This window comes from Nicotiana tomentosiformis, chromosome 11, assembly GCF_000390325.3.
Source record: "Nicotiana tomentosiformis chromosome 11, ASM39032v3, whole genome shotgun sequence".
NCBI lineage: Eukaryota > Viridiplantae > Streptophyta > Magnoliopsida > Solanales > Solanaceae > Nicotiana > Nicotiana tomentosiformis.
This window is the reverse complement of record NC_090822.1, coordinates 23219237-23239182: the sequence shown is the minus strand read 5'-3', so window position 1 is coordinate 23239182 and position 19946 is coordinate 23219237. Positions and strand designations below refer to the sequence as shown.

General features: G+C 36.3%; 2 protein-coding genes across 7 annotated transcripts in view; one reads left to right on the top strand and one right to left on the bottom strand.

Moving 5' to 3' along the window:
- The window catches only part of LOC104096724 (calcium-transporting ATPase 8, plasma membrane-type), a 33253-nt gene extending 20234 nt beyond the window's left edge, over positions 1-13019 (top strand). For all 6 annotated transcript variants that reach the window (XM_070188060.1, XM_033656267.2, XM_070188061.1 and 3 more), the window contains 27 exons: positions 368-437; positions 1518-1588; positions 1690-1773; positions 1857-1934; positions 2006-2077; positions 2346-2429; positions 2510-2592; positions 2679-2787; positions 2865-2920; positions 3142-3184; positions 3256-3339; positions 3531-3668; positions 5077-5142; positions 5214-5312; positions 5897-6007; positions 6399-6566; positions 7787-7846; positions 8987-9151; positions 9227-9343; positions 9673-9771; positions 10266-10403; positions 10520-10620; positions 11333-11378; positions 11472-11606; positions 12254-12361; positions 12440-12531; positions 12610-13019. In XM_070188060.1, the coding sequence (XP_070044161.1) occupies positions 368-437; positions 1518-1588; positions 1690-1773; positions 1857-1934; positions 2006-2077; positions 2346-2429; positions 2510-2592; positions 2679-2787; positions 2865-2920; positions 3142-3184; positions 3256-3339; positions 3531-3668; positions 5077-5142; positions 5214-5312; positions 5897-6007; positions 6399-6566; positions 7787-7846; positions 8987-9151; positions 9227-9343; positions 9673-9771; positions 10266-10403; positions 10520-10620; positions 11333-11378; positions 11472-11606; positions 12254-12361; positions 12440-12531; positions 12610-12718 (2586 nt within the window). In that variant the 3' untranslated portion in view covers positions 12719-13019. The remainder of the gene's footprint in view (positions 1-367; positions 438-1517; positions 1589-1689; positions 1774-1856; positions 1935-2005; positions 2078-2345; positions 2430-2509; positions 2593-2678; positions 2788-2864; positions 2921-3141; positions 3185-3255; positions 3340-3530; positions 3669-5076; positions 5143-5213; positions 5313-5896; positions 6008-6398; positions 6567-7786; positions 7847-8986; positions 9152-9226; positions 9344-9672; positions 9772-10265; positions 10404-10519; positions 10621-11332; positions 11379-11471; positions 11607-12253; positions 12362-12439; positions 12532-12609) is intronic.
- An 870-nt stretch (positions 13020-13889) lies between these two features.
- LOC104096725 (choline monooxygenase, chloroplastic) lies at positions 13890-19734 on the bottom strand. The gene is made up of 10 exons (XM_009603139.4): positions 19287-19734; positions 17850-17895; positions 17539-17674; positions 16442-16516; positions 16128-16343; positions 15947-16042; positions 15696-15817; positions 15510-15603; positions 14429-14479; positions 13890-14302 (listed from the first exon to the last, which is right to left on the bottom strand). The coding sequence occupies exons 1-10, from the start codon at positions 19621-19623 to the stop codon at positions 14165-14167; spliced, it is 1311 nt and encodes a 436-aa protein (XP_009601434.1). The 5' UTR covers positions 19624-19734; the 3' UTR covers positions 13890-14164.
- Between the last annotated feature and the right edge of the window lie 212 nt (positions 19735-19946).

Sequence of the window (19946 nt, the reverse complement as noted above, 5' to 3'; positions counted from 1 at the left end):
CTTTATTGATATTGAGTGGAGATATAATTTGTAGATTTACACAACTGCGGCCGGGGGTGAATGGTTATAGCTTTGTAGATCTTGAAAAACACATTTGTGTTAGTAAAATTTTTTACGTTCTTAACTATAAAAAAAGCTCTTATGTTCCTTTTCTTTTATCGGAATTGCACTTATGATAAGCATATAGAGAACAATGCACCAATATCCATCAATTTGTGTCCATGAACATCTTTATTCTTTTCCTTTTTCTCAACAATTATTTGGCATGTTATGTCTAACTTTTCCACTATGTTTTGTCTTCAAACAAGTAATTCAATATCTGTCTCGTGAGTTTCTTCTCTGCTCTAATTTAAGCTTGTTCTGTTAGGGTATAAAAGAAGGATGGTACGATGGAGGAAGCATTGCTTTGGCAGTGATTATTGTCATAGTTGTGACAGGTACAAGGATTTACATAGAGATTTTATTTCAGTAGAGGTCTTGATGTTAAACTTGTGTTTAATTTGGCTGATATGAAAAATGTGCAATGTCAAATCAACTCTTAACACTGGATAATTTATCAATAACATGGTCGGATTCGGTCTTTAGATTGCTTAAGTTGATATTCTTTGAATTCCATATCAAACTTCAGAACTACAAACTTAGTTGAAATTTGATTTAGAAAGGGAAAGACTGAGAGACTGATTAGGTTAGTTGATATTTAATTCAGGATGGTATAGACTGAGTGACTGATTGATGACCATACTGATAATCGTAGTTTGATATATATGCCAATCGTACATGGAGGATTTTTACATAGTAGAAGTCCAAGAGTCATTTGCTATGCCAGATGGGATAAGGCAAGATCATTATTTTGTGCATTATACTAGAGATAATGTATAAGAGACTTAAGACTCGAGCTCTAGATGAACATCTCCTGCACTGGGGTAAACATTTCATGAATAATTCAATATCTCCCTCCAAGTTCCTAATCGGCAAATTGATTTTTCGTAGCAACCAATGCTTCTACAACTTACAGTTCCAGTATCACTTCTTATTTAGGTTTTTTTCTTAAGGTATAACTGTCCATTTTGCAAGCAACTTGTAGGATAAAAAGAAAACTACATGTTCAGTGCTAATACCGAAATACCAAAAGCATTATCACATTATTTTGTTATAAGGATGCAGATGTTGTCAAGTCTGTGATTCTTCGCCTAGTTAGACGAGTAAACACAGCATATGAGTTGGAAAAGAAACTGTGAAAGGAAAACGAGTTCAGAGCAGAAAATCTTGTGTGCTCTTGAATAGTAGTTTCAATTACAACAATATCATAAACAGCTTATTAAAAAGGCATCTAAGTCTAACATGCCTTTACTTGTCTATATTTATTTTCCCAAATTTAAAGTTGTTGATACAATCCATTGCATAGAAACCTTTTAGCCTCTGGATTATATCTGACTAATGAATAAAGCCTTAGTTTAAAAGTTCATTTTCTTGCTCTCCTGTTTGTAACTGGACATTTCTACTGTATGAATTTGCAGCTGTTAGTGACTATAAGCAATCACTTCAGTTTCAAAATCTTAATGAAGAGAAGCAGAACATACAAATTGAGGTTTGTCTTCTACTCTTTCCCGGTGTATTGCTTGTGACAGTCTCCTGTTTTCTGTCCTTCCCTTTTGTTTTTTTCAAATATTCTTAGCGTACTTTGTACAGGTTGTTAGAGGTGGGCGGAGAATTCCCGTTTCAATATTTGATGTAGTTGTTGGTGATGTTGTGCCTCTGAAAATTGGTGACCAGGTCAGTTTCTTTTTCTTCCCTTTTTTGATGTTGTAACTACGATATAATCTTTCTATGAATTTATTTTTCTACATTGATTGCAGGTACCTGCTGATGGAATATTAATCTCGGGTCACTCTCTTGCGATTGATGAATCAAGCATGACAGGAGAGAGCAAGATTGTGAGTGTTTCTAGTAATCTCTTAGGTTACACTGCTGTTTCCTTTTTAACTGATATTAATTTGTTACCCAGGTTCACAAGGATTCAAAATCACCTTTCCTTATGTCTGGATGCAAAGTAGCCGATGGCTATGGAACGATGCTGGTAGGCTCCTTTTCTGTATGACGTTAGTGTGTTGAAGGGACTACTTTGGTCATTTCCGCTAAACCTTAATTTCTAATATTCAAATGACTTTAGAGATCCCTAATTTGTTGCAAAGACATTAAATAAGCAAAGCATTGGAATGGTTTGGGCCTGGATAGAGCGGAATGCTTACAAGGAGTTCATATGATCAACTCCAACTTTGTTTGAGATTGAGGCATGCTCGATTGATTGATCGAAAGATTTTAAACACATTAGTGTTCATTTTCAGGTGATAGGCGTTGGAATAAACACAGAATGGGGATTGCTGATGGCAAGCATTACAGAGGATAATGGAGAGGAAACACCATTGCAGGTTATTTGGGTGTAAAATGTTATGACCGCGCTGAAGGATCAACATTCACTACTTAAATTTTTTTGTACAATTCATTTTAGGTCCGTTTGAATGGGGTGGCAACCTTCATTGGTATAGTTGGTCTCACTGTAGCTTTAGCTGTTCTGATTGTCCTTATGATCAGGTAGTGCTGGAGTTCAATTGACGCTCTTATCACTTCACCTTGCCTCTACTGTTCCAAGAGTCTTAAGTTTGAGATTTTATGAACAGATTCTTTACTGGGCATACTTATAACCCAGACGGCACTGTTCAATTCAAAGCTGGGAAAACAAGGGTTGGCAAGGCTGTAGATGGAGCTATAAAGATCTTCACTGTTGCTGTATGTGCTCTTTTTTATGACCTTTATGTTCTTTAATTGTTTGTCATCTGAAATCAGTGAACCTGTGGAAAATGTAGGTTACTATTGTGGTTGTGGCAGTGCCAGAAGGACTTCCTTTGGCAGTTACCCTAACGTAAGTACGGTCCTTCAGTTCTTGCTTCTCTGTTAGATGCCTTGGTTGTTAAGCTCAAATCTGTTGGTTGTGAAGGTAGATCTCCAAGTGATTAATTATTTTGGTCCTTGTGTTCTTCATCAACTTTGGAGAATTTACTATTTGTCTTTGCAATAATATATTCATGTGTTTCCACAACTGGTATGAAGTAGTCTGACTTGTGGTCAACTATAATCTTGCAGGCTTGCCTATTCAATGAGGAAAATGATGGCAGATAAGGCTTTGGTAGGAGCAGTAATCTTTCTCTGAATTCTTTTCTTAAGATATTCTGTGTTCTAAACAACATTTAACTGCAGGTGAGAAGGCTTTCTGCTTGTGAAACTATGGGCTCTGCAACTACAATTTGCAGTGATAAAACTGGAACCTTGACTTTGAATCAGGTGGAATTTTTTACAACCTCTTGTACTTTTTCCCCACTTTCTCTTCCTTTCCTTTTTTGTTCCATTTTCCCCTTCTTGGTTGGGACTGGGTTTAGCGCTGATGTTGTGTATGAAGAGCCAATTTATATTGTATACAGCTTTGCTTTACAATGGTGCCGAGCTTCAATTCTATTTTAATTTTTACTTTGTAGATGACTGTGGTTGAGGCATATGTCTGCGGTAAAAAGATTGATCCACCTGATGATAGATCTGCAGTGCCTCCAACTGTGTTGTCTCTACTCCATGAAGGAGTGGGACTGAATACCACTGGAAGCATTTTTGTGCCACAGGTAAGTTAATAAAGAATTGTCAGCTCTGTTGAGAGCCTAGACGTGATTTCTCTCCTTTGCCTTCAGATGTTAATTTAACTCGGGTAACAAAATGTTAGTGTCCATCCTCCAATTTATATTGCATTGTCTTTGGAAAATCCAGAATGCGTAACGCTATAGTATTCATAATACTATTTCATACGATTTTCACATGTTTCAAGTATCAAAGGCATTTAATATATTGATTTAGATTTTGATGTAATGCTTTTTCCATCATATGAGCCAACCCCAACTTGTTTGGGACTGCGGTGTAGTTTTTTCGCTTTTTCCATCATATCAACTTTTCAACTGTTACAAAGTATTTTCTTTCACTACTAATTGATACATGCACGAGTCAGGCTATATATGTTGGGCTACAGATCATGTCAAATGGATGACCGAGGAATCATTTCCTCGGTTATGGTGTAAACAAGTGGGTCTTAAGTTATGATCTGAAGCTGAATCTACTAAGATGAGAGAGAGTGGACTGTGCTTTTATTTCTTAGGTTGTGGTGTAACATTAGCTGCTCCCAGCTGATGGTCTCAATCAGTGTTAGTATTGTTTCCAAATGGGTGTTTATTTATTTGTCCTTTGCATAAATGAAACACTTTTGGTAAAGTAAAATCAAGTTACACTAACACCTGACTTGTGGGTCTAGATTATGAATTGAAAGGAGTTCTTGATTGCACTTATGCTTAACAATATGCTGCTGACATATACTATAGAAGTTTGAGGAAGTAATCTGATAACTCTGAATGGTGTGAATCTGCTGTTCCATATATACTAGTTTAGGAACTGTATTCCTCGCTTATATTTATAATTTTCTACGTTTTAATATGGTAGTTGAAATTTTTGAGCTGTATGTTGCCCTTGTGGTCTGCTAGAAGTGATGGCGAGTTTTGACATGAACGAGTAGCCTTGAAATCTAGTGTTTCAATTATGAAAGCTTACTTGCTAAGTTGACAGGGATTTACAGTGCTGGTGTACTCTAGGCTTTTTGAATATTAACAGTAGAATGAACCGCAGGATGAATAGCAATTGTATAAAGTGGTGGATTTGTCAGCAAAAATCCTCTGGGTGGTGAGATACTGCTTGATATGTCCAGCAACATGGGCCCCTAGGGTCCATGCTAATGATTTATGTTTACAAATTTTCTGCTTATCAAAGAAAACAACAGATATTGTTTCAGAATACTCTCTAACTAAACAATTGCTGAAGCACCTTCTCTGCCACTGTGGAGTCCTTTGACTCTTTATGGTGTGATTTCGTGTTATCAGTTATGAGTGGTCTTACCGCTTTTGCTTTATCATTTTGTGGGGATTACCTTTATGCATTTAGATAGAGAAGATACTGCAATTGAAGATCACATGCTTGCTCATTTTCTGATAGGGTGGTGCTGCTGCTGAGATTTCCGGATCGCCGACAGAGAAAGCTATTCTCCAATGGGGTGTCAATGTAATTATGCTTGCTTTATGCTTATAGTAATTGATGTCAAAATTCTCTTAAGTAAACTGTTTCTTCTACAGCTAGGGATGAATTTTGATGCAGTACGATCAAAAGCATCCATTATCCATGCTTTCCCATTCAACTCAGAGAAAAAAAGAGGTGGCGTTGCTGTGAAGCTGGTAATGCAATGCTCAATTCTGAAACTTCTTTTCTTATCATATAATATGACTGGTCTTTAGTGTTAAACCTTTGTTACTCTACTTGAGGACTTTACAGGAAAATCAAACTAATATAAAAACCGACATACGATTCCCATTTCATCATTGTTAAGAATAGTAGCCATATAGTGTAAAGCTTGTTTATTCATGTTGCTTTTATCATTCTTGCACTTTCGCTAGATTTTTTTCTATTTGATTAGCACAAAGACCAAAAGATGCTTAGTTGATGTTCAGAAAATCTGGTTCTTTTATTTGGTATCCAGATGATTCACAGAAAATTGCTTCTGTGTCCATCTCTTCTTACTTGTCAAAAGAACATGTCCATCTCTTCTTTAGGTGCCATAAGTTTTCCTCGTGATAGGGAAAAAGTCTTAAAGCTATCTGGAAGGTTGGAAGTCGGAATTTAGTTCTTACAGCTTTATGATCGTTGAGAAACCACCTTATTAAATTGGTTTTATATCCAAACAATGCCTTAGGCGTTACCAATACCGTGTTTCTTGATTAGAGATGTATTGATGCTGGATGTGTGGTTTGGTGTTTTGCAGCATGATTCTGAGGTTCACTTGCACTGGAAAGGGGCGGCTGAGATTGTTCTCTCTTGTTGTACAAGTTTCATTGATGAGAATGGGTCGGTGGTTCCTCTGGGTGATGATAAGGTTTGTGTAAATGTTGGTCTTATCAAGCAGTTGATCCGTTGAAGAAACTAAAAATTATTTATTCACTAGCAACTTTAACCTGATTTAAAAAGTGCACTATATTTTTCTTCATTTTGAGAAATATCGGTCAGTTATCACTCCGAGTATTTTTACTATGAACCATTGAATTTGAATTAGGCACTTCAAAAGATAAGAACAACGCAAAGTTGAATGGTGTGTTCCTTGAACATTTACTATTGACCCAGAAAAGATTTATCATTATTCTATAAATTTTCAGTTATCAATTCTATGCGCTGCTGCATAAGATATAGCATAATTCTACTGACCCGAAAAAGATTTAGCATTATTCTATAAATTTTCAGCTTTAGTTCTGAGTATTTATGGTCCACAGGTGTCTCATTTCAAGCAATCCATCAATGACATGGCAGCATCAAGTTTGCGATGCGTTGCTATTGCCTATAGACAATATGATGTTGAGAAAGTTCCCAACGAAGAAGAAGTAGAGCAATGGCAAATACCTGAGGGTGATCTGGTATTGCTTGCCATTGTTGGCATTAAGGTACTTTGCAAAACACTTTAAACCTGTTTTGTTTTGTTTTTATAGGACATTTCTCTCTTCTATGCGCCAAGGGTAACTTTTCTGCAGCAGACTGAAGAAAATGTTAAAGAACTCCAAGTTATTCAATTATTCTGCTAGTCTGTTTAAAGGGTGTAAATTTGCATGTCAAATTAAAACTAAGCTGAGATCTTTATGGGGTAATCTTGAATTGATCCTTTTCTGTACTGTTTTTGGGCTTGGCTGACTGAAAGTTGCTGCTCGTGCTCACACAAAGGAGATGATTCAGCAACTTGAGATTGTGAGCCCTAGGCTTACCTAGGGTGGGCAAACAGATAAAGCGACTTTGGAAGCTGACAACCAAGATAATTTTCAAGTTTGCTTTATTTAACCTGATAACGCTTTTTAATTGAAACCCATAAATAGTACGTCTATGAAGGCAAATTCCCAAGCTTGAGGTTGGAGATGATATATCGCCTTGTTGACATTAATTCCATGAGATCTTCAAAATTAAGTTACGTTTTCCAGCTGGAAAGCAGCAGTAAGAGTGGAAGGTAGTCAGTCTTCGGGCACTGAAACTTATAGCGGAGATGCTATGGAGCAACAGTGGTGAAGAACAGGGTGAAAAAGATTTAAGCAGCGAAGCAAAATCAATCTGTGGTGGGGAACCAAAACCATGGGGAGGTTGAATGGTGAACATGTTTCTGCGACTTGGAGAAGAAGTAGCGATGGTGGCTAGGAAGTTGGAGAATGGATGGAGAGATAAGAGTGATGGTTAGGGCCACTGGTCAAGGACTAGGCTTTCCTCCTCAAATATTTTTAATTGCAGAAATGGTGACTTATATCTTTCTCAATAAAAACAACAACAAACAACAACAAACCCAGTGTAATCCCACATGTGGGGTCGGGGGTATAATTATACGAGAAATAGGAAGAAAAGCTAGCTTGACGTTTGAATTTTGATGAGTCTTTGACTGAGCTCAACCTTGAAAAAAGTATAAGCCAAGCCCGGCTTCAACTCTATCTTTAAGCCTGGATAATTTAAGGAACTGGGTGCTAAATTTTACACTTACTGTGCACTCTCATAGCCTGTTCTGCAGTTACAATTCATTTCACTTTCTCTTTTCTCTACATACCCTTTCCATTTGAAGCATATATAATGCAGAAGTATCGTTTAATTTGCTCTTATCACATGTAATTAATTCTTCACATGTATCTTATAGGATCCATGCCGACCAGGTGTAAGAGATGCAGTTCAGTTATGTATTGATGCTGGAGTGAAGGTAATTTGGAACAATGCATTTGCATTTGGTTCTTTGAAACACAACGCTGTATTGAGCCTGCCTTAATTCTTATTATTTGTTTTTTCATGTGTTATTAGCTCAATGATGGTCGCATCTCTGTTTTACCATAAATTTGAAGGAAAAAGCCTTTGCTTACTGGACCTCAGATTACATACTTTATCTAGAATGATTTTTGAACTCTCTAGTTATGAACACGTGTTTCAGTGTTTGTGCTTTTGTCTTTCTGGTTTCGTATTGTAGTAATTTGCGCATATATATATATATATTGTAATTAGCCTATTTCTTAATTAAGATAAAGTGTCTATCTTTGCTTCTGTATATATCTGTATTTTATTTTCTATTAATGTCCTGTTTGTGTTTGTCAATGGCATTTTGCTCAAGCATGTCAGATTGTCAGTTTTCATACAGTTTATCCAATTGAAGGTACTTGTGTCATTAATATCATAAATACTTGGTTTCTGGTGTCATAAGGAAACAATGTGGAGAGTTGTAAACTCCATGGATGATTGGCAGTTCTTGGTAGGAAGTCTGTGATACTTGTCTTTTTTAATGAATATATCAATATTCTTTTTGGTTTCATCGTAATTGTGGTTTTGGACGAACAGTACGATGCCTGAACAATATAGAATTGAGCGTAATTGGTATACTTTCTTAGAGATTGTTTCAGATTCATGGAACTCTCAAACAGATTAGGCAGATCAGCTGCTTGTTAATCTGTGGAAGTTCTTAACTTTTGTGACCAGCTATACTGTTCTGTGAATGTACTAGTGAATGTTTTCCTTGACAAGCTGTGTTCCTCTTGCGTGCTTGGTGAAGTCTTAAATGGTTGATTCATCTCTTAAAAACTTTGTAGTGTGCAATACATGTTATGACTGTATAAGGCTGTAACATTGTATGATTCTTTTTGTTCATATTGTACCCTATACCTTTCATATTTGAACTTAGGAAGTCCCAGCATGGGGAGCTTTGTTATATGCTCATAGTGTAGGATGTCCACTACTATAGGATATACTGTTGTACAAGTGGTTGTTGCTTCCAATCCTTTTTGAAATATTTTAGCTGCCCTGCTGCCTTTCAATATATGTAAAAGCATAAATCTGTTTTCCCTCAAATTCACAGGTAAGGATGGTCACTGGTGACAACTTACAAACAGCAAGAGCAATAGCTTTGGAATGTGGGATTCTTAAGTCTGATGCTGATGCAACTGAACCAAACCTGATTGAAGGGAAGAGGTTTAGAGCTTTATCGGAGGAAGATAGAAAGGAAGTGGCAGAGAAAATATCGGTATGGAATGAAACTAGACTATTCTTAGTCGTTCAACAAGGTTTTTCCTCACTTTTAAATTCACATCATGTCCAGGTTATGGGAAGATCTTCTCCTAATGATAAGCTCTTGCTTGTTCAAGCACTAAGGAGTAAGGGCCATGTTGTAGCTGTAACTGGCGATGGCACTAATGATGCTCCTGCACTACATGAGGTGCTCTTCTTGGCTGGTTAAGCTATCTGATATGATTATAGAAAGCATGAGGTCTGCTAGGTGCATGTTAGCTATGTATTCTCTTGTTGAATTGTTTTATCCTGTTCACTGTCCCTTCTGCCTGAGAGGATTTTCCTTCTGTTGCTATATGGTTACTTGCTGAACCATTGAGAAAGGAAGTCTTTTCTCTTGCGTTCTATTCTTTTATTTGCTGGTTAAACTTTCTTGTTTGCTCTCTGTTTTTCTTTCATGAGGTAGCAGGTGTTAGTTACCTTCACAACGAACTCCTATATTTTGCTAATAAAATTTTCTTTCCTGCTGCCTTGTAGGCTGATATTGGTCTTGCTATGGGCATTCAAGGAACAGAAGTTGCCAAAGAAAGTTCAGATATCATCATCCTGGATGACAATTTTGCTTCTGTCGTGAAGGTCAGTTTATCATGCTGGCAGCTTTAGCAGGAAGTTCTCAGGCTCTTATTATCTTAGTAAAGCCAAACTTGTCTTGCATGCTTGACTTAAGGAACATGAACAATCTTTTTCTATTTTTATTGCCTTGAAGATATCCCAACAGTCGTGTTTATATATTTTGGAACCTAAAAGAAGGTGCTTAGTATAACTTTTTAATGGTGGGGAATGAACTTTCCTGCTGGGAATTTTGAATCTTCTGGAATGACTGAAATACTTGGGATAGACTCTTACTTTCTGAAAGGTTCTTTATTGCTAACAAGTTCCTATCTCAGAATGCAAGTTTTCTGTACACGTTTAAATTGCCTTCAGCACTTCAGAAGTTAAATCTATTTTACCTGATATATTTTGGAAACCCATTAGTATCTTTTCTAGTTGCAGTGATTGAAGTTCTAAAAATTTTCAAACTAGTGCACGGCAATACTTATTTCTATTGTTTTTTATCCCATCAAATGCAGGTTGTCCGATGGGGCAGATCCGTATATGCTAACATCCAGAAATTCATCCAGTTTCAGCTAACTGTTAACGTTGCTGCTCTTATAATTAATGTTGTTGCTGCAGTTTCTGCTGGTGATGTCCCATTGAATGCTGTTCAGGTTTAGTTTCTCTGCTTTCTTATCATTGATCAGTGTGATTAGCGGATGCACACTTTGTGTGTTCGACCTCTATGTTCTGATGTTAATCATTTAGGTTTTGCCATTCACCTGTGCAGCTACTTTGGGTAAATCTTATTATGGACACCTTGGGTGCGCTTGCACTGGCCACAGAACCACCAACTGATCATCTAATGCGCCGAGCTCCTGTTGGTCGAAGGTTAGTTTGCAGATCAATCTCTGAAAAAAAGAAGCTTGTTTCAACATTTTAATGGCAAAAATATTGTTTGTTTCGTCAAGTAACATTAGCTTGGCTGCACTACCGTTTCTGCGTATTTGTAGTTTGACGGATGGGGTTGGCTTTTAGAGATAACTAACTAATCCATCATGTGGCTGTGCAGTAGATTAAGTATAAGGAAGTATTATTGATCTGTTAGAATTTTTTTCTTTCATGTCATTTTGCATAATGTGTAGGAAGTGAACTTGTTTTGAAGCCGTGAGATACTTTTATAAAACATCTACCCCTACGATGTGCAAGTCTGAAACCACCCTGCAGGAAAACCAACTTTTCCGCACATTATTCTTTCAGTTGGTTTGAACATTCTGACTACATTCTTAACGTTAATGTGATTATACTGTAAGCTGGATTCTATACGTTTCTGACTCTTTCCACTTATGTTACTAGATTATAGAGACTTCTATATTGCCTCAGTATCTTCTGCCATTCATTTTCGTGCTTCGGTGCTGATGTGCATCCTACTTGTATTAATAACATTTAGTGGTGGAATATGTTCTGTTGCAGCTCTAGCCAATGATTCCCCAAATGGATCAACTTATTTTCAGCTTCTTTCTGTATTACTAACCTATGTTCTCATAGTTATAATGTTTCTCGTGCGCAGCATCAATTGATTGTTTGTTTAATTCTATCTTAGGGAACCTCTCGTCACCAATATAATGTGGAGAAACCTATTAATACAGGTAAAAAGAATTTGATGGCTGATGTTCCAAAGTGAGAAATATTCATTTTACATTAATTTTCGAGGTTGATATCTCCTGCTTGAACATCTGCAGGCTCTGTATCAAGTTACAGTTCTCCTAATCCTCAATTTCCGAGGTGAACAAATTCTGCATTTGGAGCATGAGACGAGGGAGCACGCTGTTAAAGTGAAGAATACCTTGATTTTCAATGCTTTTGTCCTGTGTCAGGTAAGAAAAGCTGATAAAGAAACATGCTATGATTTTGCACTCCCCATAGTATATTTTTCCTTTCTTACATAAGAAAGATATCTTGTTTGTACCTAGTGCGAACTCAAGCACGTCCTCTCCCCTAGGAATTTGTCTTAGTTACAATTTTGGATTGTAGAAGTTGTCCACTTTCCTTGAATCAGCAGGTCTAATACGTTTAATACCATAAAAATTTTAGCCGCCTCGCTTCTCCACCTTATTATTTTTCTTTTATTGGCCATAAAAAAGTCAAAGCATCCATGTGTTTTCTCAACTAATATTAAACAATTCTTAGTTTCAAATCTTCCCTTAATCGTGCCAGATCAAGGGTGGACATCCAATTCGGATGGAGGCGGTAGTAATCTCTGCACTTTTTAAGCATCTTGGTTGTGTTTTTGGAAATGATTCTTAAATTAAATATGAGGCAACTTTTTCTCTTGAGCTCCTTCAATTTCCCTGTGTTTCTAACTTTTTCCTCTTTTTTGGTTTTGTTCGGGCGATGGCGGCAAAAAGTCTGAAACTGAAATTTCATATTGCTGTTTGCAATGAGCCACATTAGCTTAGATTAGATATTTGCCTGTCTACTGAGATTTAATCGCTGTATCACTGCTAATGACTCGAAACTGCAGGTTTTCAATGAATTGAATGCTCGGAAGCCAGATGAGATAAATGTATTCAGTGGAGTCCACAAAAACCGTCTGTTCATTTCAATTGTTGGCTTCACATTGGTGCTTCAGGTATATACCTCATCCCTATCCTTCTATTTGGCGTTGAACATCAACCTATCAGATTAACAATATCTTTTTTTTCCTTAGGTTATCATAATATTCTTTCTTGGAAAATTCGTTTCAACTGTGAGACTGAGTTGGCAATTGTGGCTTGTTTCAATAGCCATTGGATTTATAAGGTTAGTCTGGTCTTATGAACTGCATTAATTGATCTAGTATTTTTTCTGGTACCAAGTGAAGTTGGTTTTGCTCAACAGCTGGCCCCTAGCTGCTCTTGGGAAGTTGATACCTGTCCCTGAGAAGCCATTTGGGGAGTACTTTTCCAAGAAATTACCGAAACGAAGAAATCAACAGGAGTGTTCATAGACATTTATACGTACACGAAATTAACTAACTAACAGTGTCTCTGTGTTTTGTAAGGGTGGCGTTTCTTTTGCTACTGTACAGAACTTTGCCGATAATATTTTACTAGTTGGGTCATTTTGTGAATTAGTAGAACAGTATTAATATATTTCTTGATTGCCTCTTTAAATTCGGATGTAGTCGGCGTTTTCCTAATGTACTCCACCTCTGATGTTCTTGAAGGTAAAAAATAGCCTTTTCTACTGTTCATATAACATGAATTTATCATTTATACGAGGAATTGATTACTTGGCAATTTGCTTTAGATGATAGACCCACCAACATTTCGCTCTGTATTCTAATTTATCTTCAAGGTTGCACTTGATTATATCATTAATTTTAAGATAGCATATCCGCTTGTATCATTGTGTTATTTCAATTCTACGAGGACACAGGCTCCAAAATAGCATTACCCATATGTGATTTTACATCGTCTTGTTAAATCATATTAGTATTGTACCGAATTGATTTTTAGTTTTTTTTTTTTTAAAAATCGGTTTTATCGGTTTTATATAAGTCTAAACGTACTAATAATTAGGGTAGGTTTTAATTTATGAAAATAAATCGAAAAAATATTGAATCGTACCGAAATAAATTTACATGTGAAAAATATATTATATATTAATTAAAAATAATGAAGCATTAATTTTTTTCTTGGGCTTTGTAAATATAAAAACAGTTACAATCTAATAAGTAATTAAAACTCAAAATCCTAATTCCCAAACATATTTTTGTTGAAACTAAATTATTTTTAGCATATTCACTAGCAAGACACAAGGTATTCTAGCAATTATAAGATGTAAACTACAATATATTGAATATGTTTCATTTCGTACGATTTAGATGTATTTTTTTGAATATTTAATCTTCTATAAACTTTAATCTTGAGTTCCAGCTTGGTTAATATCTGTCCCCTCGAATGATTTATATTTTCTTTATCTTTGCTAGATTTCTTTTATGCTGTTGTAGTTCCGAATAGGGTTAGGAGCAAAGATGCCTCAAAAAATCATTTCACATTATTTATGGAAACAACAAGACAGTAAGCCTAATTTTGTGTATTTCTAGTTCGCATTTAAATTCTGTTGTCTACCAAGCCTAGTGGTACTTGCAGCTTTTCTTTTTCCGATTGAGCAACTAAATTCAAATAAGATCCGTTATAGCTTGTGATTTAGAACAATATTAAAGCCATACATAGTACAACGAATGGTGCAAAGGGCTAGGAACAATGAAGATAATTTTCTGGCACAGATAGCTGATAGTAATATTAAAGCCATACATAGTACAACGAATGGTGCAAAGGGCTAGGAACAATGAAGATAATTTTCTGGCACAGATAGCTACTACTATCAGCAGAAAACATTGAAGATAATTTTCTGGAAATCTCACATATAGTAAGCACAAAGAAATACATCAATTACAAAGATTTTCATATAGAAGACAGTGAAAATGATGCATAGCCTTCTCGACTTGTGGTGCATACCGGCCAGAGCTGTACGCAGGTGATTCGAGGCCTCTTTGTACAGCTTCACATAATTTTATATCCTCTATCTGTAAATTGTAGTCAACAAAATTAACAATACTTGTGAGTGTATGATCGAATACATATAGATGCATATATGCATTGCCGTTCCAGTAACAAAGTTGATCGGAATATTTTACAGGTTTTTACTATACCTGCACTGTCTCACTATCTTGGAGACTCTGTGCGATAAAACTCTCGTCACCCTGTGGACAAATAAAGAATCAATTTCTGGAAGTAGTAAATTGATTTTTAAGTAAGAAAACAAAGACTTGGACGCACCATAACTTTGAATTATGATTCCTTTCCTTTTCTATCATGTAAAAGTACTCCTTACACCAGTAACATATGGAACACAATGAAGATAAATATTAGAAAATAAGAGTAACTATATAGGAAGACTCACCACGCCACCATCAAACGATCTTGGCTTCTCCTTACAATTGCAAAATCCACTTCATACTAACCTCTAAGAAACTCCTTTCCCTGGCTTCCGCCGCCCCCCACTCCCCCGTTACCCAAAAAGATCTTCCATGAAGAGAAAATGGCATTTCAGTAGGGGAGGATCTTCAGGCTTAGGCATAAAAAGGGTAGCCCGGTGCACTAATCTCCCGCTATGCGGGGGTTCGGAGAAGGGTCCGACTACAAGAGTCTATTGTATGCAGCCTTACCCTGCATTTCTACAAGAAACTGTTTCCACGGCTCAAACCCGCGACCTCCTGGTCGCATGACAGCAACTTTACCAGTTACGCCAAGGCTCCCCTTCACGCTTGATAAAGGCATAGCTAGACGTAAATGAACAAAATTTTTACAGTTGAGCTATAGATAGCCACACATTGATACGGAAAATGGTCTACAATGCAATCTAAGATCCACCAAATTAGAAATTATAACAGTTAGGCCTCCTAAAAGAAATTGGCGCCAAACCAAAAACCTAGCCCACCATAGACTAAATCAGTCTAGTACCAGATGTCAAATAGGCATAACGGGAAATGTCTTCCTAATCATCTCCCTGATAGATAGCTTTCTCTCTCTCCTAACGTCCAAATTCAACTTAGTAATTTCACGATTTAATCTTGTTGAGCACAAATTTTTTATCACCACCAGTATGAAAATAATCAAGGAAGTTAAACAACTCAGTGCCTCCAGAGTACTTAGGAGAGAACTGAAGAAGAGCGGTACGAGAGATGCATATAGAAATTAAACATACGTTACGTAGAATGAATTTACATTTACCTTGAGAGATGCATCAAGAAAGTAGTCAAATATCACTAGACATTTCCGAGGTCCTTGAGGCAGTACTAGATTCGTGTCCATCCAAGGACCATACCTATGTGCTCCACAGATAAGATTTACAAGAATTACCAGTCATGAAAAAGTTGAAGCGAAACCAGCCGGTTTATCTATATATGAAGCACCAACCTGTTGATCATGAAGTTTGGATACACGAATGCATATAAAGCTTTTGATCCAAGTCGATCAAATTCTTGGTCCTTTTCTGCACTCCCAGTTTCACATCGTTGGATGCTGACTTTCTCAAGTATCTGCTTCATTATTAATAGTTACATGCAACAACAGCAGACATTCACTTATATTGTAGCTCGTGGAAATTGGATTCAGAGGAAAATTAAGAATAAATACAACTCAAAGTTAGAAAATAGTGTTGAGCATACCGTGGTAGAATACGAGTCAAGCGTCAGACCAGAAGCAAGACCTTTATGAGCATATGGTACATGATAACCTCCATCCAAGTAGTTGTCACAGAACACCTACAACAGAACACACTGGTAAATTAGAAAAGGACTGATTTCTTGTGGACCAATGAACTGATCTAACCGTAATGTTAGAACTGACCTTCCAGTTACACTCAATGGTGTATTCGCGTCTACATAAAAAACTTAATGAAGAATCGACTCCACCACCATCCACCAAGATTTGGGATGAAGTACCCAGCCATTCGTTTCCAACCAAGTCAAAATCAGATTCTTGTTCAGACAAAACTCCATTTTCAAAATTGAGAAGTATGAACGGTCCCCATACAGCTACTTTCATTGGAACTAGTCCCATCTCCTATCCTTCATATAGAAAAACACAACAGACCAAATCACCCCTACATTTAAGTACTGACCATTAATTGACAATGTGGTTATTCAATATATGTTTAATACATTCACTTTGAAGTTCTTGATTCCAGTTATTCTAGTTGCCTTAAGAAGCGCTCCGTCCAATCCGTATGTCCACCCCTGCAAAAGGAAGAATGGTAAAATAAAATTACATTTGATGGTATTTCCTCCACTATGTCTAAAGTTGTATCATATGCTATACCGAACAAATGTTAAGATAATAATATCTCTGGGATGCATGTTAAGAAGCTAATATCTAAGTACATAAAGGAAGCAAGAAAGCATACTAAATTGACAGGAGGCAAAAACATAAAGGGCAGCCCGGTGCACTAAGCTCCCGCTATGCGGGGGGGTGCGGGGAAGAGCTAAAAACATGTACTTTTGAATTAACTTAATAAGTAATTGATGACCCTTCTCCGACTTGATGGTCACAACACCATTGATCACACACTGAAGAAGGAATAAACACAAGAAAATCAAATGAAATACAAAAGTATTTTTATCTTCAACTATGATATCTACTTCATTCCGTTCATATATTTGACCATGACATCTAATTTAAATAATAGATCTTAAATATTCTTTCAAACAATATAACAAGGTAATAAACAACAACAACAACAAACCCAGTGGAATCCCACAAGTGGGGTTTGGGGAGGGTAATGTGTATGTAGACCTTACCTCTACCTTACGAAGGTGGAGAGGCTGTTTCCGATAGACCCTCCGCTCAAGAACAGTAAAAGGAAGCAATAACCAATTAATAGAAACAACAAGGTAATAACAAGGCAATAGAACGAACTAATATACTATAACAATTAGCATATGTCCTTTGTATTAGGTTCGGCTGTAGTACGTATTTCAAATGCAAGCTTGACACATCAAGGACCTCAGTAATAAAGAAAAATGGATAGTCAGAAACTCCTAGTTTTACTTGCTGAAAATATGCAGGTAATACCAGTACTAGCAGTAAATATGAACTCTTTTACTCCAATTGTCAGCAATAACCCAACATGTAATCACATTTACTGAAAGAACAATTAGTGATAAGACCAAGAGAAAACTGATGGTGAAGTAAGCCTTCAAATCACATTATGTACTGAGAAAAGAAAACTGAAATCAGCCCAAAGCAATTAAAAACTCACATGGTATGGGCAAACAAAGCAAGATCTTTTCCCACTTCCCGAGGCAAGAAGAGAGGCGTGATGCCGGCACACGTTATGAAAAGCATGTATTTTTCCACCATCATCTCGACATACAACATACTCGACATTGCCCAATCTGTATTTTAACTATTAGCTACTCGAATAAAATAGACAGGTACATCTTAAGATTAACCAGACTGAGAGCTCGTTATTCCTTTTGCTTGCATTTAAGCAAAAGCTTTTGATGTGAATCAGTTGCAACTAACAAATACCAATGGCATAATATAATGAAATTTATGGTATAACAGTACCTTCCGGTGAAATACTGGCTAGGCTCTTTGATCTGTTCGGTGTACCCTGAAAATCGCAAAAGAATTGCAGCAAATTCACATTCAGAAAGCGGATCACTTAAATACTCTCTTACAAAGAATTGGTAAAATCATACTACTACTAGATAAATAAACAAGAACCTGCATTACACTCTCGTTTTACTTGTCCTGTAGTCAATACAATTACCATAGTTTTGTACCTCATAATTAGGTTCTTACTAATGACTCTAGGCAATAGCACATTAAGCAAGTTGAGCTCAAATTGAGCTTTGCAAACTAAACTTTATGAATACTAATTGTGCCTCATAAAAGCTCCCCCTAACACTATTGGCAAATTACTTCAACAAAGCTCCACTAAAATATTGTCTATTGCCGCCATGGAAATACATTAATACATGAAAACACACACAGCAGGGCGAAATTACATGTCTTAAAGGATGGTCAACTGACCACCCTTCATCGGAAAATTATACTGCGTATATAGATAGAATATTAGGTTTTAGAGGTATATAACATATATTGAACACTCTTTGTCGAAGAATTTTTTTGACTTCTTTCAAGTTTGAACACCCTTGAGGAAATTCCTGGCTTCGCCATTGCTAACACACATATGGAAGCATATGCAGGAGATCCACAAGAGCTATGTTCTAAGACTGCAATACCATTAGCTACGACAACTAATAATACAGTTGGAATTAAAAGGGAAGGTGCGGTTTAAAAACTTTTGCGCACCAGGATTTTACACCAAACCATACTAATTTACCATAATTAAGTTGTAAGTTTGACAATGTGTATTAGTTCACTGCAGTTTATTGATAAGAGTGTATGTGTATTAATTTACTATATTTAGTAATAAGAGTGTACGTAAAGATATGTGTAAGGACAAATGAAGGAAAGCTCTCAACATCCAAGCTTCAGTCATAGAGCTAATTAAGGCAAGGATTAATATCAAAAAGAAAAAAACAATTGCAAAGATTTAGGGGAGCCTTGGAGCATCAGTAAAGTTGTCGCCTATAGCTCACGGGTTCAAGGCGTCGAATCAACCACTGATGCAAGCATCAAGGTACGCTGCCTACATTATACCCTCTTGGGGTGTGCACTTTCCAGGACCCATGAATGCAGAATGCTTTGTGAACCGGCCTATCTCTTTTAAGTGGTGTAACTCCTCTCTCCCCAATAAAGTCTAAAAAATACTGCTAATAAATCCAATAATTCCAATGACAAGCTACTAAATTTCCAAATTGTATCAGACCAAAAACAAAATTAAATAAAGGAACCAGGAAATCCAGAGAAAGAACAAAAACAATCCAAAATATTAATAGTAGTAATTTTTAAACAAAAATTCAAATATAATCTTATTTTTTTAATTATTTAAAGAAGCATATAGATAGACAAAAAAATGGTGCAAAGATGTCATACCAACAGCTTGCCATCCTTTGAAGAAGACTTGATTGAGTTCATGATTATAAAAAGAAGGGTCTGTGTACCAAGAACTAGGTGGAGTCACAGCTTCTTCAATAGGGATTTTGGGGTCAAATTCTTGAACCAATTTTTGAGCATAATCATGGTGGTTTGAGTAATTAGTGTTAATTAGTGAAGATGAGACTTGAAATGAAGGATGATAGATTCTGTGTTTTATAGGACAACTGAAAATCTGAATCTTTAAAGGTAAAGGACAACATAATTTGGGTTTCTTGAACTGAGATTGTTGTCTGGGGAAGTGATTAAAGGAACTGAGCTTCTGTAGCACTGCCATGGGATAGAAGGAGACTGTCACTCTTTATTTTCTTGCCTACTTTTGGGTATTTTTATGTTTGGATATCTTCTACTGGAGTATTAGATTATCATTGTTTCTGTTTACAGGATTTAGCTCATTATTTGTTCCATGTTTCATCTGGATTAAAATATAGGAAATGTTTATGTGGTAATTGATAAATAACCGAATTGTTATAATAAGGAAGGAGTTATTATTATATAAGAATTATTTACTCATGAGATATTTTTGTTTTTAATGGTCTAATTTCTTATATATACATACATAAAAATTTTATTCTACGTGTTATTCCCTAAAAAACAGAT